This window comes from Cinclus cinclus, chromosome 3 (assembly GCF_963662255.1).
Source record: "Cinclus cinclus chromosome 3, bCinCin1.1, whole genome shotgun sequence".
Taxonomy (NCBI): domain Eukaryota; kingdom Metazoa; phylum Chordata; class Aves; order Passeriformes; family Cinclidae; genus Cinclus; species Cinclus cinclus.
Window position 1 is genome coordinate 19,667,873 of NC_085048.1, and position 18,993 is coordinate 19,686,865.

The 18,993-nt window shown below is 42.9% G+C and overlaps 1 protein-coding gene across 1 annotated transcript; it reads left to right on the forward strand.

Moving 5' to 3' along the window:
• The first annotated feature begins 17,034 nt into the window (after window positions 1-17,034).
• Window positions 17,035-18,694, forward strand: FAM110C (family with sequence similarity 110 member C). Its single transcript, XM_062488522.1, has one exon. It carries the CDS (start codon window positions 17,117-17,119, stop codon window positions 18,692-18,694), a length of 1,578 nt encoding a protein of 525 aa, XP_062344506.1. The 5' UTR covers window positions 17,035-17,116.
• Window positions 18,695-18,993: the final 299 nt, after the last annotated feature.

Genomic DNA, 18,993 nt, shown 5'->3' on the forward strand with positions numbered 1-18,993 from the left:
TTTTAATCCTGAAATTTTTATTTATTTATTTATTTATTTATGGAAAAGAAAGCTGATCTCACTGAGCTGTAGAGTTCCTGAGCACATGTAATGATGTCCTGATGACTGCAACCTGTGAAAGTGCCTATACCTGTTTAATTTTAACCACATTGTTGAAGCCAATGAGACCATACTCCAGACATAATTTAAGTGCAGTTGTTATTTCAGGGACAGCAATTACGTCTGGATCATGCACGCTCATTTAAATGAGAGTATAATTTTTTTCGTGTGTGGTAGAGCAGTGCATCTGGTGTGCCAATGTGCAAAAAGCCCACCTTTTAGCAGTGAGAATTTTCAGTTAATCCTGAAGTCTGATTTTTCAATATAATACTAAGCCCCAAATGGGTGTCAGAAAGTTATATCCCATTAGGTAGAAGAAAACCAGAAACTAAATAGAAAGAACAGAAAACAACTGTCTGTTACTCAGTCACATCCCAAAAACCAGTGCTGGGTCAGTTATGGGTACTACAGACTCACAAATGTTAGCCATAGGAAACAGCCAATAAACACAGACCTCACCTCTGCCACAGAGATTTCATGCTCTACTAACGCACGTTCCACTAAAGCCCCAGGCTAAAACAACTCATCATAAGTGCCAGATTTTTGGTGGAATTCTATGTTAATGTCAAACCCCTGCCATCCTGTGTTCCCACTGCTTGAAGACCTTGCCATCTGCAAACGTTATGCCCATTCTCTATGACCTTTCCTAAAACCTGTCTGATGTCATCACGTGTTTCTCATCTGCTCTTTCACTGGGATTTCCCCCACTTTTATTTTAATTTTGCTCATGACTGCAGTTCAGGAGAATTTCTGAAAATTTCTTTCAAAAATATTCCTCCTGACAGTCTAGAGAAAGATGCATGATGAGCCCAGGATGAGACAGTTAAGGAGAAGCACAATTCAGACAGCTTATACCTTAATGAAAACAAGTGTGCTTGTACCAGAGGGACACAGATGTATGGCAGAATTCCTGCACCAGGTTCCTGAGTGTGTTCACAGCATCCACTATAGCACCTTACCAGTGGGAAAATATTGGGATACTTGGATTTTGGTCTCACCAAGTGTTGTCCTTCATATGATTTTAATACTGCCATTTTCATCTGCTGCTACAACTTCTGTATTCACTAAATTCAGCCTCCTGCTTTCACATAGCAGGTCGCTTATGTGAACCTTATACCACTACTATAACTCACCTATTAATTTGGCAGAGAAAATACCCTGGTTTCCATCCTGCTTAATTATGGGTGATATTATACATCATTTTTTTCAGCATATTTGAGGAGAAACTGGAAAATATCCTTAAATATCTGACATAATTATCGGATTTTTATGTGCCTGCATACTATTTAAAGGCACATATTAGCTTAGTATGCAGGAAGAAGAATAAATAGAGTCTTGGTGGCCTTGTCATCTAGGTAGGCTTCAGCTAAAGAAAAGAGTAATTAACTATGTAAAGAATGTAATTAATAACCCTGGCCATAATTAGCAAACTGACAGCTCCTGGCACTCTTTACTTTCTTGTGTATACTTACTCAGGATGTCTTTAAAGACATTAATTACCTGTGCTTTTTACTATCCAAAGACCCTCCATTTTCCATAGTATTATCTCAACCAGAAGACCTAAATTGAAAGAATTAGGAACTGAAAATTGAATAGTATGGGGAAAAAAACCCACCAGTGCTGATAGCACTCTGGGACCATTTCAAAATTGCACATCACTTTGAAACTCAGCTAAAGAAGTAGCCAAACATAAAATATCAGCTATTTTTTTAATTGTGATTTTGTATTTTTGTTGATTTGCTTTTTGTTAAAATATGCAGTTTCTCAGGATGGACAAACTACAGAGAGAGAAATTGTGAAGGTGAAAACACAAAATAGTAGCTCAAGGAAGCAAGATGTAATGCATTCTACATAAAATATAAGATACTGTAGTATGGATGGTGTGGACTTCTGAAAGAGTTTTGAGAGTATGAAGAACCACATTAACCTGGGGAAAAAAGGCTGAGCTTAAGGCCAAATGTAAAATAATAGTTTACTGTACATGCACTTAGTGTAATCAGGCAGCTGCAATTTATCCTTATATTAGAGCCCTGTTAGACATATGAGCAAACAAAAAAAAGCGAAACATTGCTCACTGCATGAGCAGTCCTGCTGCATCCAAGGTGGCTTCTCCCCTTCAACCTGTCTCATCAACAAAGTGAGTAAGCAGCTGGAAAAAAAAAAAAAAGAAAAACAACCTTTCACCAGAAGGCAGAAATTTAAGTCTTCTTGGTGGATACAGACGGAAGACAGAGTCCAATGCATACTGCCATGGCATTATCTAAATGTATAACCAGAATACACAGCAAGATTTGGGTTCTAAGCCTTTCACAAGCCAAGGCACAGGAGCACAAACTGATCCACCATCAGGGTCTCATAAACAAAAATTAGTATCTCAAGTCATTTTTCACATCTGCAAAACAGTTGGCTGTGGATGAATTGAAGAAAGTTTATATAGGAGCCCACAACCCTCTTCATTTTAATGATGTAGCCACTGAACAAAGTATTTTCTTGGTGTTCCTAAGAAGAATGCAATTTTTTAAAATTCCCAAACTAGGGAATTGGTAGGTGTTTTTTAATGCAAGTAGTTCTTTATCTCACTGACAGGTAAGTAGAGTGACAGGGGTCTTCCAGAAACACAGTCTGGAGATCTTCTCCTAGGACCTCTCTTTATGAGAAGATGCCACAGAATGATACATTGTGCTGACTATTAGGTCAACAATTGGTTCAAAAAGTTGTCTCATTTAGCTTAGTGAATTTTGGAAATGAATGAAGTCAATGTACGCAAAGTTCACAGGGCATGTCAGCACAGGTCAGCCCCTCAGTTTGTGCTCAGTGCTGCAGCAATGGACTTTCATGACTTCCAGAACAGAAATAGCTCCTTATCTGCCCCAATCACGCATGCACAGGGAGAACAAGGTACCACTGACCAGTTTAGATGTGACCAGGACAGGGAACAAGGCTGTTCAACTGGAGAAACCCTTATGTTTTTATCGACACTGCAAATTCACATCTTGATTTTCTGTAGAACACCTTTCCCTATGCAGGCATTGCCTTAGAGAAAAAAACACTCTAGAGGATTTCCAAGCTGCTCAGCCATAGTTGAAAACATGTGGCAGAGAGAAGTGTAGATGATTATTTTAATATTGACACTGTCCACAGGCTGCAAGACTGTGTAATTGTCAGTGCTTCTGTTTTAAACTCAGGATAATCCAGTAAGAAACAAAACAAAACAAAAAACAAAACAGCAGCTATGATACTGCCATTATGGCTGTTAGCTGAAATTTACCTTCTCTGAGCATTGTTTTTTAGAAATTCATGAAGAAGTGTGCTGACCCTGCCCATGCCACACCCTGGGTGAACTTGGCCACAGTATCAGCCAAGGACATTACAAAACTGCCAGAAGTCCTGACCAAAGGGCAAAGTGAAGTCAGATGACAGGAGCAGTGGAGTGGCAACAGGCTGTGACTCGAGAGACTTTTCCACACAACACCTGAGCTACAGCCAGTTATCATCCTCTGCAGGCTGCCCCCTCCTACAGCAGAATATTCCCAGGAAAAACTGCAACAGTTAGCATGGAAACCCGTGACCTGGGCAGTCCTGATGCAGTAAAAGAAGTATTACAAAACTTCATCTTAAAATAGAAGAGGGGTCACCAGCAAGCAACAGGGGGACAGAGAGGGAACACAGAAGGACCACTTAGAGTATAGAAATCTATCATGCTGATGTTACAAGGAAACTGATTTTCCTATCCATAGGCATCTGGTGTCATTTGAGTCACAACAGGATGTATAAAGTGGCATCATGGAGCCATCAAATAAGGCACATATCCTGTAGAGCACCAGTTTCCTTCCAGATCAGCAGCTGGAAATCCCATAGGTTGATCCTCAGGCAGCTCAAATGGCACAGAAGTCTACATCTAAGCATGTGAACTTAGGTGGACTTTAGGGTGACCCACACGCAATTGTTGAGTGATTGTGCTGACTACACCTCCACTGGCACAGTTTAGGCTCATGGCACCTACATGGGGACACTCATGGGGACACAACATTTTGACCTTTGCTGAACCCCACTGGTACTGTTAGGTGAAAGGAATCTGCGAAAGGCACAGAGTCAGTGCATATGGATACATAGTAGGTTATTAAAAATGTATGGATTGTAGGATTTCAAACTCTCCTGAGTGGCAGGCTTACTGCAGGCACAACGGAGAAGTGGACAAAGACCAAGTGATGGTTTCTCCCCTCAGATAACATGCCAGTTTAGAAGATTTAAAGTGGAACAGCTCCTGATCAGAAAGAGCTAGTTTACTGATATGCCTTGACAACATAATACACCTTAAGTGGACTTTGCAGAAATCAGATGCTATTTCTGCTGGTTGCATTCCAGCAGAGCACTGCATGGATAAATAGATCAAAGGAAATGTTGTTCAGGAGTATTCAATGCCTTCTACTAACCTCAGTTTCTTTGATGCAGTTAAGTGATATAGCGATTAAAGCCACTTGCAATATTTTAATCTTAAAAAAAATTCAAATAACAGTTTTCTCTCTTTTACTATTACTCTTTTCCAATCCCCATGCTCAGGAGAACTGGTACTTGTTTCTGTTTCTGTTTCATTGTCTCTGCTGGCTCCTAAGAAAGCCGGCATCAGGCCCTATTTAAGGTGGAGCTGTCAGGGTATCTGTGTGAGTGTCCTCATGACCAAATGGCCACAACCTGCCCTACAAACAGTGCACTACAGACCACCAACTTAGAAGTCTTCTGCTTGTAAACAAAACAAAACCAAACCTCAGTGACTTCTTACAATGAGGTCAAAGCTTCCCATAGATTGTTTTTAAACTAGATCTGGCCCCAGGAAGGAATGATCTAATCAACAGGAGTGAAGAAACCACGTGGAGGATGAACTGGATTGCAGCTGGAGTCCCTAGCAGTATCCTGCTTCCAGCAGAATAATGCTGCTGCAGTCTCTGGAAAGGCTCTGAAGACACTCCCTCTACAGCACTCACACACAAACACGTGTCCACAGCCAGGAAAAGGGGGACAAGCTCTGTCAGGCCATCAGAAACAAGAGGCTGGAGGTCAGTCTCTTGTTACCATCTTGGGCAAACTCGTGCTAGAACTGGCTGCTCTGGGGGACGCTTGGATAAAGTCAGCAGACAGCACAGCCCAAGGGAAGCACATCCACCAACCTGCTACCCAGGCTGGACCAGATCCCATCAACTGTCTGCCAATAACTGGGACATAGGGTGCCCTGATACTTCTATCAAGTAGGATCCCATTCAGGAAATCTGGCATCATGCTGAAATACAAACCAAAGTGCAGTAAAAGGAGATGATCAGGAGACTGGGTAGAAAATCCCATAACTGAATTGAATAAAAACTGATATAGAAACCCCAGTGGGTTACCCCTGTAACTGAACCCTATGTGTATGATGTCCCAGTCCCACCTTGCCCTTAGCCATCAGATATGACTCTCTTCAGAAGCTATGTTAATTGCTATTTAAAAAAAAAAAAGAAGAAGAAAAACAAAAAAGACATTTTCACAGCAATCTGTGCACTTTTCAATAGAGATGCTATCTGTCCTTGGAGAGTCCCTGCTATAAACACTGAGACCAGGACACCGACACATAATGTTTGTTTTTTCTCTGTGAGAGAAAATTATGATTTTGCAGCATGGGGCTCTTCCTGAGGAGTAGGATGATGGTGGAGGACTCCAAGTGACCTGGCTGTGTGGCACGGTGCACTGGTTGGTGACACGGCAGGGATAGCAGCCAGCTGTTCTCCGTGGGGGAGCAGGGAGCATCTGCTGTTCTCCTGGAACAGCCCAGACACAGGGAAAGGGCAGAGCCAGCCAGGGCCCCAGCTGGGGAGCCATCAGCACAGAGGGAAAAGCAAATGCCTCCCATCAGGCCCCAATTAGCACAAACGTGATTAGAGAGGCCACCTCCCCTGCAGGCTGCTGAATGCTTGGCCAAAGACAGCAGTGAGAGACAGTGGGAAGTGAGGGAGAATGATAACAGAGGGAGAGCTGAGAGGGAGAAGGGAGTGGGAAAGATGGACAGCAGGGCTTGTGTGCTCTGAGATAAAATACCAACCACATTATGTAGGTAAATGCGTTTCAGCCTTTCCCAGCACAAAGCTTTAGTCCAATGACTTTGCCAGTAATCTAATACTCCTTACCTCAAGCCACGCAGAGCTCCACAGAGCAACTCAGCTGTGTCTTGCTGGCAAGGAAAGCAAACGTTGCTGCTGTTGTACTAAAGAACACGGCCCCCAACTATTTCCATGTGCTTTGCTATCATTTCTCATGTTGAGCCACAAAGAACTCCATGCTGTGGGGCCAGGCTTCAAACCTGTGCACTGTACACCAGGGCTGTTAGTTGGACCATCAGCATGAAACAGGACAAACATTGTTCATATAAATGGCTGGCTTTGGAGGGTGGTGAGCCCTGTTAGGAAGGTGAAGGGGTGCAGATGTAGACCACAGCCTTCATGAGGTGCCTTCCAAGGGGTGAGCTGTAGTAGTGATGTATTTATACTCATCAGCTAGAAACAAAGACCCTCACTAGGTAACAGCTCTGCGAGCAGAAGGAATTTGGAAGTGCCCACAAGTGCACGTTAAATTATGTGCAAAAAGATTTGAGTGTTTGTTAAAAACATTGCGTATTATCTCTATTCCTTTTCTAGAAAAGGAAAGATTTTGTGTTTTTTTTTTTCTTTGCTCTGTAGAGCTGTATGGAGTTGGAAGTTGATTTTGCCAGCTGATATCCTGCTGATCACCCCTTTTCAATCTCTAAAATCCTTTAAAAAATAATAAGGCAACTTAGTGACCAATGCATGTCAGCCTTTTCCAAGAATTGTACAGAAGCATAAAAGGCACAGCTTTGACATTGAAGGTCAGAGATGCAACCTCACACTCTGATGTATCCATTTACATATTCAGTGTTAGGAATGCTTAGATAGTACTAACAAAACATAAACATCTTAAATAAGACAACAGCAAACTAATGTGTGCATATTTTGTCAACAGTTTTGTCTAGTACTTTCAAGCTTCTAAAAAGGTTAAATAAATATTAAATTATGCTTTACTAATTCCTTCACTTTAAATTATTTAAAAATAAAATATGATTAGTTAAGTAACAAGATCTTTACACTATTTATCTCCTTTCAAAAGCCTTTGTAAAGGTTCACTGAGCATTGACATCTTTGACTAACGTGACAGGATCCAAGTTATTTTTATTTCTTGAGTGATTGTATCTCTGAGCAAACAAACTTGCCTGATGCTTTGTGTCCTTATCTCTGACTGAAGCCAGTGGGGAACTGAGCTGTTTATAGCTTCAGTGATACATAGAAAGCCTTCATTTTTGCATGGAAACCTACAAGAACACAATTATTTTTTACTATCTTGGCCTATCTCTTCACCACTGCCATGCTCACATAATTTCAGATGGCTGAAGCAGCAGACTCAAGAAGGAAGGAAAGAAAAGCCAGGGACATTGTGGTCTGGCAGATGACTTTGGTTTCTCAACAAGTCTATGCAAGTGTCAAGTGATTCACAAATGGTTCAGCAAATGTTGTCTCTGCTGAAATCAGATAAGGGTCAGCTCCAGGCAGCAAATGAAATGCAGGAAGCCAGAGCCAGTGCTGGGATTGCAGGGGCTCTGGTAGATGCAGGGTCCTGCTCTTTCCCCTGGAGAGCTGCCCCCAGCTGCAATGGCTGGACTTTGCTCTTCCAGCCTGAGATGGACAGCTCAGGATAAGAGATGTGCTAATCCAAGCACTGCCCCGTCTCCCCTCACCAAGAGCCAGGGCTGACTGTGCTTGGTGCAGAGGGCCAGCACCTTGCACAGGGACACCTGGAGGCCCAAGAGGAGACTCACATCTTGTGTGACCCTGTGTTTTAGTGCCTGGTTGCACACGGCTTTTGCCTCCTGGGAAACAGCTTCAGTTCAGTATGGGCTGAATGCTCAACACCACAATATTGGATGGATCAAATTTGCTCTGTATTTGGGGTTACTGGGACAACCACACACAGTGCACAACCCCCAGACTAGAAAACTTAATAATTATGGTGTTTTGGAAATATTTTTTCCATGGTAATCCAGAATGCTAATCTGAATTATCAGTTTATCTGTTCATTCATTACTAAGTACCAGTCTTAAACCAAAGGAACAAGAGTTTGGACTGACTTTTGTATTACAACATACTGCATGTTGAGACTTTGTGTTTTAATCCTTATGTTCATCCATTTAACAAAATTTTGACAAAAATCCTGAGCAGGACAATAGGATAATCAAATACTTTCACAGAATCACAGAATATTCTGAGTTGGAATGGACCCAGAAGGATCACTGATTCCATCTCTTGAGTGAATGACAAATGCAGGGATTGAACTCATGACTCTGGTGTTATTAGCACCATGTTCCAACCAACTGAGCTAATCTCGTGTAAAAGATTAAAAAAACCCTCAAAATATAGTCATTAAAATATTTTTAAAGTGTTTTTTTAAGGGGAGAAGGTTTGTTTGTTTGGTCTTTTTTTTTTTTACAGGTTTAGCAGATGGGGGTAATGGAAGCAATTTTCTAGGAGAAATTTAAGATACTATCTGAAGTTACTCTATAAGAACAAGAAATGAGTTCTATTAGGCCTACATTACAGATTCCCTCTAAATTCAGCTGGTAGTAAAATAGTAGAGACTTACTATTTAAAGCCAAAGAGCAACAAACTGAAGTTATTTTTCTCTACAGTCAAGTCTCACTTTCGGTGGGAATAAATAATTACTTTAGACCGTAAGTAAATAGCATACCACTTTTATTTATATATCAGTTGATTTTAATATTGTTATTAGAATTTTTTTATTTGATGCCTAATGATGTAGACAATTTACAGACCTGTTAAATACACAAAAGAGAAGCCTAAAATCTATATAGAAAAACTAAATGAATGGATCACATTAAGAATGGAAATTAAGTAGGTGTTCAAAATATCATATTATCAACTGCTAATTTTTTTGCCTTATCCATCTTGTTCTGCCAAATCTTATCAGTCTTTATATAATCCTTTCCCACAACATTGTTTTTAGGTCTAGGCCATAACCTGTTCTGGTCTCACAGCTGAGCCTGCTTGGAGAAAGAATTAGGACTAGAGACTTGGACTGGAAGACCTGAATTCAACATGAATTTCCCTCTGATCCTGTGATCTGTGCCAGCTCCACTTATTCCTCTCTGGAGCAGGAGCATGCCCATAGGCTACACCTACACCTACCCAAATCCCTCAGGACCTGGTCCTGGGCTGCCCCCCATGCCCACAGTGCAGAGGGGCACTGGCAAGTGAAAGCAGACCACTTGTGGTACCATGTGTGTACCCACACTACTCCTAGAGCCAACCTACACCCACCCCACACCTGGCTGCTCCACACTCCTGTGTTACTCCGAGACATAATTGCCACCTGTGGGAGTGGCTGAGGGGTCATTTTGTCCAAATCAACTGAAAAGTGAGGATTGTGCTTGTTCCACAGGATGAACTATCTGTGTTGGAGAACACATGCTGTGTACCTGAGGGCGTAGGGTGAAGGAGACTGAGGGCAGGAGGAACCTGACCTGGGGGAGGTTTTATCCCAGGTATCCCTTTGGAGTGGCCCTGGGGATGGAATCTCTCTGACCAGCACCTGAGGGACTTGCCTGTTCTGGAGAAGGCCACAACCCATCCCTTAGTTTAGTTTATCACCTTGCAATTCAGGCTCTAGTAAAGCACAAATCTGCTTCAGAAATCCAGGAAGCTTTTCCTCTCTCATATTTTTCTGCAATAGTTATCTTAGAAAGACTTAAACATATAGGTTAGTTTATAGAGATGGTGCCATAAATGAAATGTCTGTTCCAGCTGTATTTGTCAGAAAGGAAAATAACAAGAAATAGACAAACATTTTCTGACAGATAAATTCCTGGATGGACACTAAATAGTCATATGGGATGAATTATTAAAATCTCCAGGCCTTTTCTGCTCATTAAATCTGATTTTTCAGCAGGGGTTTAGCATCTTGCTAGCACCCGACTTGAAGTTTGCAGGGCAGGGGTGGACCTGTTCATGGAAGACATCTGGACTATTGTTTCCTAGAAAAACCTGCAAATAAGAATAACTATGTGATCCTGTCCACAGCAGCTGCTGCATCAGCATGATAAGATCTTACTGAATCTGTAATTTTGTATAATGTAGCTGTTACAACATAAACCTAATGAAGCTTGAATACTGGGGCTTATGTTTATTTGTTTTGTATAGCTTTGGAATTGATATAATTACACAGAACAGCTAAGCTATTTTACTCTCTTTATCCAAGATGTTATTTAATCTTTGGAGTCAATCAGATTAGAACAAATCTGTTATAACGTTCAAGATAAATTTGTGTACATCAAGAATTTGTAGTCAGGTCATTGCAAGAGTATTGTGAATGTTCCGTTGTTATGTGGAGCTCAGGTGATGTTGGGGTGCATTTAGGAGGACTCTGAAGTGCAAAGGGCAAGACAAGGCTCGATTTCAACACGTAAACAACTGTGTCAGAGAACCCACTTGCAACACAGATGTTGCCCAGTTTAGTTAAAACACAATTCTATAGTGTAACAGAAACTTACTCATCTCCCTAAACCAAAGCTGAAAATTATTGAATAGACTCAGTCGAACTCACAATTAGCCTATGCACAGAACTGCTGCATGTCATAGTGAATATCTAGAGAAGTTCAGGCAATTAATTAAATTCACAGTGAGGATTCAGAATTGCATCTCCAAGCTCAGATTTATTCTCTGATCTCAAGATTAAACCAGACATGATTTGACATCTACACTATTTAACTCACTTATTAGCCAAGTAGGATAGTTGGGAATAGCCAATAGCCTCTGCTGATTCCCAAAGCCAGGCTAAGGAGACATAGCCTATCTATCTCCTCTATGTATCCCCTCTGTATCTATCTATTTATCTGTGTGTCTGTCTATCTATCTATCTATCTATCTATCTCCTCTGTACATCACATACAGACAGAGCAGGGTGCAGGCTCCCTTTTAAGCTTGAAGATATTTGCCTTTTATGTCTGAACTGTACAAGAGTCCTTTAGGAAGTGACAGGACAAACCACCACACCTTCAGAGGTATAGTGACTGATGACTATTATATGTAAATGTTTGTCCTTGGCAGGGGCAACCGTCTTGATAAATTAGTTCATTTTCTCATCTAAACTCTGAAAGGAGCTCTTGCATCAGCAAACTGAAGGAGACCTGAAAATACTTAAAAAAGGGAAAGCAAAAAGGCTGCATTAATGCATTTTAATACAAGCACATTAATCAGTTTTTCTATATTTGGATATTTCTTGTGCCTAAACAGTAGAGGACACCCTTTGGAGTCCTTATACAGCCTGTATTCCAACAGCTCCCTTTAATTATCACATGTCCATCAAGAACTGAACTGCAAACCCACATCCATAGGGATCTGGGAAAGATTCTAAGCACTGAAAAATCATAGAAAACCACAAGGTATCTCAGCAATGAAGAGCACTGGCTCCTTCTGTGGAAAGGTAACATGCAGACTTCATTTGCCAATGACTTCTTGAGAGATCATGCAAGCACTCTTCTGGCCCCAGATTGATACATAGAAAGTACAGATAAAACACTGGTCAGTTCTCCATAGATTTCATAAGGACAGGGACTTAAATTTGCAATCACTTGATAAGAAATAATGAATAACTGCTGCTATCTTCAGACTACAAGAAATCTTTGGGAAAGAAGCATCATGATCTCATCCAATTTGCTATTAAAACCTTAGACAGAAGATGACAGACTTCACATGTTGTATATAACCATGCATTCCAAGTTCTGATACTGTGCTCCTTTGGTGATTTGGTGCTTGACAGATGGGTTTCTTTAAAAATTAGGAGCTGTGTCCGTCATAGTGTTGAACAAATTTATTTAATTACATTTAAAAGGAGCTCTGTGATGGGCATCCTCTCATGGAAAATGAGACAAAATTTCTGTCTTAATAGAAACATTTTGAGTTTAATGACTCACCACTTGTAAAATATTTAATATATTCTACAGAAAATGGATAAGACCAATAGGGAATGGGATTTCCAGCAGTCAGTGTCTGAATGGTGAAATACCTACATAGGCTGGTAGGACATTCAAAAGTCTGAAGATTGCTCTGAGTGTTGTTTGGTTCCTATGCATCACTGGGATTTTCAATGAATATATCCTGTTGTTTGATTTCTGAACTCAAGTCTGTATCATTGAAAATGAGACTGGAAGAGCTTATAACAGCATGTCAGCAAGCAAGTATGGTAGGAGAAATGAAGTGCACTGTATCTCTCACCTGCTTTGGCCCACAGATGGACACACACTGCCTTGGCACAGCAGCAGGCAAAACTTTGCCCTGATTGTTTTAGGCATCTGCCAGGCAAGCAGACAGCAAAGAGGTGACACACAGATGCTGGAAGTTCCCCAAAGCATCTGGATGGCTTTAAACTCTTTGTGGGTTTTAGCTTTAGATTAGGTGAAAGGGTTTTTCTGTGATCAAAGCTAACTATACATGAGACTAGGCCAGCAGGACCCATACAGAGGAAAACTGTTTGGATAAGTCTGCTGATGACTGCAGCAGTGCTGCCTATAAAATTCATAAAGTACTTAAGAAGTGCCCTGACCCATCTCTGTGTTGGGTGAAGTGACTGTGTATGAGCTTGGTTGGTTGGTAAAGGGTGTTGCAACCACTGAGAGGCAGTTTTACAACGGCAAGCTATGACTGGAACAACTCATACATGACAGACACAACAGTAAGAACCTTTTAATGAGCGCAAAGTTTATTTTGACACTTGTAACATGCGTTCATTCATGAAGTATCCCAATTCAAACTTCAAGGAATCCCTTTCAGGATCAGAGTTGTTCTGAGAGCTAAATGACTTTTTTCCTTTACAGCATCGTAGCTGTATTTTACTGTGAAAACTCTGGCTCTTCCCCTCCTTTCCAAATAACTCAGTGAATTTGATCCGACAGCATGATAAACATATCAGTCTTTTCATATCAAAATATTCAATCTCATTATTTTAACACACACTTAATATGTTAGGCACCAAACCTGGGCTGGATTTTTTTTTTATTTTTACATTTTAGGCATGTGAGAGGTGTATGAAAAAAGGAATTAGTGTAGGCTCAGATGTACTGCAGGGACAAGAAGGCACAAAAAGGGAAAGAAGCATGCTATGGCTAGCACCTTCCCCATTGTAACTGCCTGGTGTAATGCATGCTGCATTTGTTCTCCCTTTCTTCTCTTGTTTTCACTGTGATATTCCATCACTTTTCTTTTGCTGTTTGTTCTAATAGGGTTCCCCATATGTTGCCATGAATCACTGTGATGTAAATTACACAGCCTCGTTGAGATCCATGATGGTTGTTCAACCTGGGAAGTGAATTTCCAAACTTCTACTAAAAAATGAAGCCCACTAAAGACAATTTGAGCAAGCTGGATTGACTTTAGGAGGAAAATGTTTTCTGATTAAGATGCCAAGCTGTTTAATGAAGTAAAACCCCTAAATCACAAGGGTGGAAAAGGATGATAAGCAATCTGCCAGCAGTGGTAGAGGCTAAAAGAAGTGATGTGGGTCTGCCTCTGCCACACAGCACTCAAGCCCAGAGTCTTCAAATTCTGCCTGAAGATGTACAGGCATGCCTGTATCTTCTGTTGTGTGAAGCTGAGAGAATTGGGACAGTCACTGATTTCACGTTGAAAGGCCTAAAATTTCCCCACTGGAGACAGCTGTTTGGAAAATGTTCATTTCTGTGTTGTGGCTGCTTTATATCCCCCCAGTGCAGCAAACAGGACATGCAGTGGCACCACTCAGTGTCACAGCAGAAGTGAATCACCCCCTGATGTGTGCTGCACTCAGCACTGAGAGCTGCTGGGGGTGGAAACCCCAGTCCTGGGACACAGTTGTTCTGCTGCTCTCCAAAATGGGAGCATCTTATTTCTGTTAGGGCTTGAGCTCCCTTTTCTCTTTCCTGCTTGCCTTTATGTCCCATTGCCACCACTTCATTTTTACCCTTTGACCACTATAAATCAGACTGTCACTGACACTGGCAATGGGGTGGGAGCAGTGACAGCAATGACCTAAGCTTTGCACACATTGTACTGTTTGCTTGCAGTGCCATTGTGCCAGTCCTGTTTCTGGCTTTCCTCTGGCTCAGACTCTACCTGTGCTCTGAAAACATCCCTTAATAATAAAAAGTCAGAGAGAAGTGGTTTTTCTTATCCCACATAAAATTAATGCTTTGTGATATCTTTAAATGCCAGCTGACTCAAAGGTGTTTTGTAGAACTCTTCCTTCTGTGAGAAAACTCTTTGTGTCAGCTCAGGCTTAGTGTGTGCAGAACTTGCCTCTTACCTTTGTCTAATGCACTGGTGCCAGAGGGAGACTGATGGCAGCTGACAGGCTGAGGTGTGGGTGCTACTGCACCCATTTTTATTTCCATTTTATTATCTGCAAGCTTGTTCTGGGTCAGGGGCAAAGGTGGCTTATTGGGACTCTCATAACACACTCTCTTTCTGCTTTCCAGAAGGAAGAAATGCAATGACTCCCTCCTCTTTGAGTATCCAGTGTATCTTAGTGTATCCATCCATAAATATAAGAGCTAATTCCAAGAAATACAAATGTCAGTATTTCAAATCAAGAGAATCATATTTTAAACTGAAATGCACTTAAGTTTTTAAATATGTAACCTAAATATATTTAAAATATCACTTTGCAGCTGCTATACAGATGTACCTTACTAAAGGGAGACAGGGTTACAAAATTTTGTTGCTTGCAATCTTTTCTGACCTTGAGAAGACTCTTTCTCCCCTTAAATGTTGTTGTCATCACCCAGGATTCTCAGGGAAAAGTATCTCAGATATCTGAAAAGTAAGCTGGAAATTGCTGTTGCAATTTTTCATGAGAAATTCTTTGTGACATGCACTTCATGGAAAATGAAAACTCACATCTACTTCTGTCAGTGAGATGAGGATGAAACTGGCTGAAAAATGAAAATATTCCATCAAAAATCTTTCAGGCATGCATTTAAAGCCAAGGACATTTTAAGAGAAAGGAAAATATATAAATTTTTAAAAATATTTTAAACCCCTTTTTCCCCATCAAAATGTTTCCCATCAAAAGCGTTTTTACACTGGTTTTGTATATCAACTCTAAACACAAAGCTATTGTCCACTGAGAAAAACTATATAGTATTGCAGGGAGTGAATGAACAACTTTGATAAAGAAATGAATTGTAGTTGTTTAATAAGACTCCTCTTACTGATACTAGTGTGTGTTCATTTTTCTTATTATTTCAAATGAATGCAAATTAATTTTTTTTTTTACTTTTTAAAGAACTTTTAAAGTAAGTTCTTAAAGCTTCTACAAGACACTAGAATTTGGAACAAACACAAATTAAAATGCATGGAGAAATGTGAATATGTGTTATTAAATGATTCAGTGCCATAAACTCCAAGGAAAATGTTGAAGGAAACAATGAAGGCAGATGTGTCAATATGGGAATGAAACATAACTCATCACTAAATCCATTACATCTATAATCTTATTACTCAGATTAATTGTCAGAAGACATCAGCCTGCTCTACATACCCAGCATCCCATGAAGCATTTAGATATGTAATCATATTAACTACACTCTTACACATCTGTGTATGAACCACTTTAACAGGAAAGAGTTCACTAGTAATAAACTGTGCTTAAACTATTATTATTATTATTATTATCTCCATTTTCAATAATATTGTTTTTTAGGTTAGTTATTATGTGAACCAGCTCTACTTGTATACCTGTAAAAGAAAAAAAAAATCTTTCTCAAAAAACTGCACCCATTCTACATATCAACAAGAATTTCACCATAAGTGATCTCAAGGTATGTCACAAATTTCAGTCATGATTCAGGCAAGCATCGTATCTGGGATCCCTGCTGTGAACAGGCAGTCCTATGTGTTATGGGGCTTCTGGAGTTCAGAACAACATGTCTAGAAACAAAGATGATGTAAAATTAAGGGGAAAACCAGCAGTACAACCATGTTGGCAAGAGAATATTTCTGTTTTGTGTGCTTCTAACTGAAGAGCTAGCCCAAACTCTGACTCCAGGGTTGCTCTTAACCTTTCTCTTGTCACAGTGAGAAGCCTTGCTGGTAGCAAAGTGGTGTACCCTGAAACTTTATCACGAGGACAGGGAGGCTCATCTCTTCCTTTCTAAACTTGTTAGCTACAATTTATTGATTGTAAAGATGAAGTATGAACCAATCACCACAAAAGCATTATATTCCCCCAGAATTAGCAGACAAATTAAAACCAAACCAAACCTGTGAAAAATATGCAGGAAAAAAACTTGCAGATATAAACTGGCGTTTGTTTTCTGTATTACAAAAAAAGTTATCTATAATTCAATTACAGCGCATCTCACATGAGATCATGAGTTAAAGTTGGACTGCTCCAGGTGATTATCTATGACTTCTAAGTCTAATTTTCAGGAGTTTACATTACAGCCAGTGGCTCTGTCCTGCCTGTTCAGAATTACCAGCCCCAGATGGGAATTCTGCTCTATTTTCTAAAGGGCAAAGATTTGCGACACGCAATTCAGACTGATGCTGTTCCACCGCACTTTACACTTTACACTTTACACATGCACACTGCAGCCCAGCTGTGGACCATGGACAAACCTGTCCCTGCTGGGCTTCGGCCACTGCCCCAGGAAGGGCAGGATGCCTCCAGCACAGCTGGGGGACACAGCTGGGGTAGAGCTGGGACACAGCTGCGGGACACAGCTGGGGGACACAGCTGGGGGCACATCTGTGCTGCCCACCCGGCGTGCCCGGACTCTGCTCTGCCGCTGTGCTCGTGAAGCCCGTCCCGTCCTTTCCCGATCACTCCAAGGTTTCCCGCTGGAGCGCAGCGCCCGGCACGTCCGGGCAGCGAGACCCGCGGGGGAACGCACCGCGAAAGGAGCGGGGCAAGGCGGTGCCCCCCGAAGGGCAAGATGCGCTGGGGTCTGCCGGGTCGGGCCCTCAAGCAGCGCCCGTCCCCAGCGGGCGGCCCGGGAGAGCATGTTCCTGACGGGAACAAACCTTCCGAGTGCCCCGGCCTCGGAGCAGGCTGCCCGCACCCACCGCAGCGCCGTGCCCCCGGAGCCCCGGCCAGGGGGAGCGGGGTGGCGGCGGGGCCTGCCCCCCCCGGGGTGGTGCCTGCCTCCTTCCCTTCCCCTCCCTGTCCTCCTTCCCTTCCCTCCCTCCCTTCCTGCCGGCCGGGATTGGCTGTGCCTGCCGGCGGGCGGGCGGGCGAGAAGCGCGGCGCCCCGACGGTGCGGGGAGCGGGGAGCGCGGCCCTCGGAGCGCCCGGGCTGTCTTACACCGCGATTTTCCTGTTTTCCTTTTTTTTTATATATATTTTTTTTAGTTTATTTTTCTTATCCCACTTCCCTCTCGGGACGACTGGAAGCAGGATCCGCGTCCCTGAAATTGCTATGCCAGCTGAACTCTCCCGGGCCGTGGGAATGCACGCCATCTCCGACCTGCACTCCTCCCTCCCCCTGCGGCTCCTCAACAAGGGGCCCGAGTACCTCCGCAGGCAGCTGGAGGCCGGCAAGCCGGGCAGGAAGAGTGCCGTGGAGAGACTGGCCGCCGATAAGGCCAAGTACGTGAAGAGCCAGCAGGTCATGAGCAGCAGGCAGGATCCCGTCATCGCGCTCAGCTCAGCCTCGGAGAGCAGCAGCGAGAGCTGTTCCGTGCGGAGCGGAGCCGAGAGCAGCGAGCGGGGCAGAGGCGCGGGCGCGAAGCCCCTGGAGCCGGGCAAGGCCGTGAGCTCCTGCCGAGCCCCCCTGCAGCACGGGCCGCCCATCGCCCGCCGCAGCACCAGGAGGCAGATGCGGCCGGATTCCCTGGTGATCTACCGCCAGAAATGTGAGCTTGGGAGAGGTCAAAGCCAGGACGGCCCGCGGGGGAGTTTGGTGAGGAGGTTCTTCAATGGGTCAATAAAGGAGAAGAGGCTGGCTTCCCCTGAGTTGCCCAGAGTCATGGAGGACGTCGCCGCCACCGAGAGCAGCGAGCCTCTCCCGGCCAAAGATGGTGACCGTGAGCCAAGCGACCATGGAGCGGTGCAGGCTGTCCCTGTGAGCGCTGAGGGGGCAGCGGTGTCTACAGAGGAGCACGAGAGACCCTCCGAACTGAGTACACCTTCCGAAGAGGTCAAGGAGGTGAAGAGGAGAGGTCTCCATCGCTCCCAGTCAGACATCAGCTCTCGCTACTCCAAGTTCTTTGCTGAGTCTGACACATTTTTCAAGTACTGTGGCCTGGAGCAGGAGGTGATTGAGGATCTTGGGAGAGAGAACTTCTCCGTGGTGTCTGACAATGTCTCCTTCAGGATCCGCAGCATCAGCGTGGCGACATCGGAGAGTGAGTTCACGAGGCACAGCGGGGACGAGGGGCTGCTGGAGGACGAGCTCACAGAGCAGGTCCCCAGCAGCACCTCTGTGGTTGAGCGCAACGCTCGGATAATCAAATGGTTGTACACGTGTAAGAAAGCCAAGGAGACCAACAAGGTGATCCAGGAACTGGCGTGATGGCTTCATTCAGCATGCCTTGGAGCCTGCTGAGTTCAAGGTGTGTGCAAAGCCTTGCCCTGCCAATTTGTGTTCCTCTTTCCTGTTCAGAGAGCAGTTGGTTTCTCATGGTTTATATTAGTCTTTTCAGGAAGGGCTGAAGGAAAATGTGTTTTGTTACCACATGTTCCAAGTATGGCTTTTTTGCAACACAGAAATCAGTGTTATTACAAAAACCAAAATACAAACAAGTAAATGCTTGCAGCTTGCCAGGTTTAGATCAGACCCTCACAGGAAATTAAAGAGTCAGTGTCTGTGAA

Bases quoted from the DNA above. Each gene is read 5' to 3' on its own strand.
- FAM110C (XM_062488522.1), top strand. From the start codon at position 17,117: ATGCGCTGGGGTCTGCCGGGTCGGGCCCTCAAGCAGCGCCCGTCCCCA.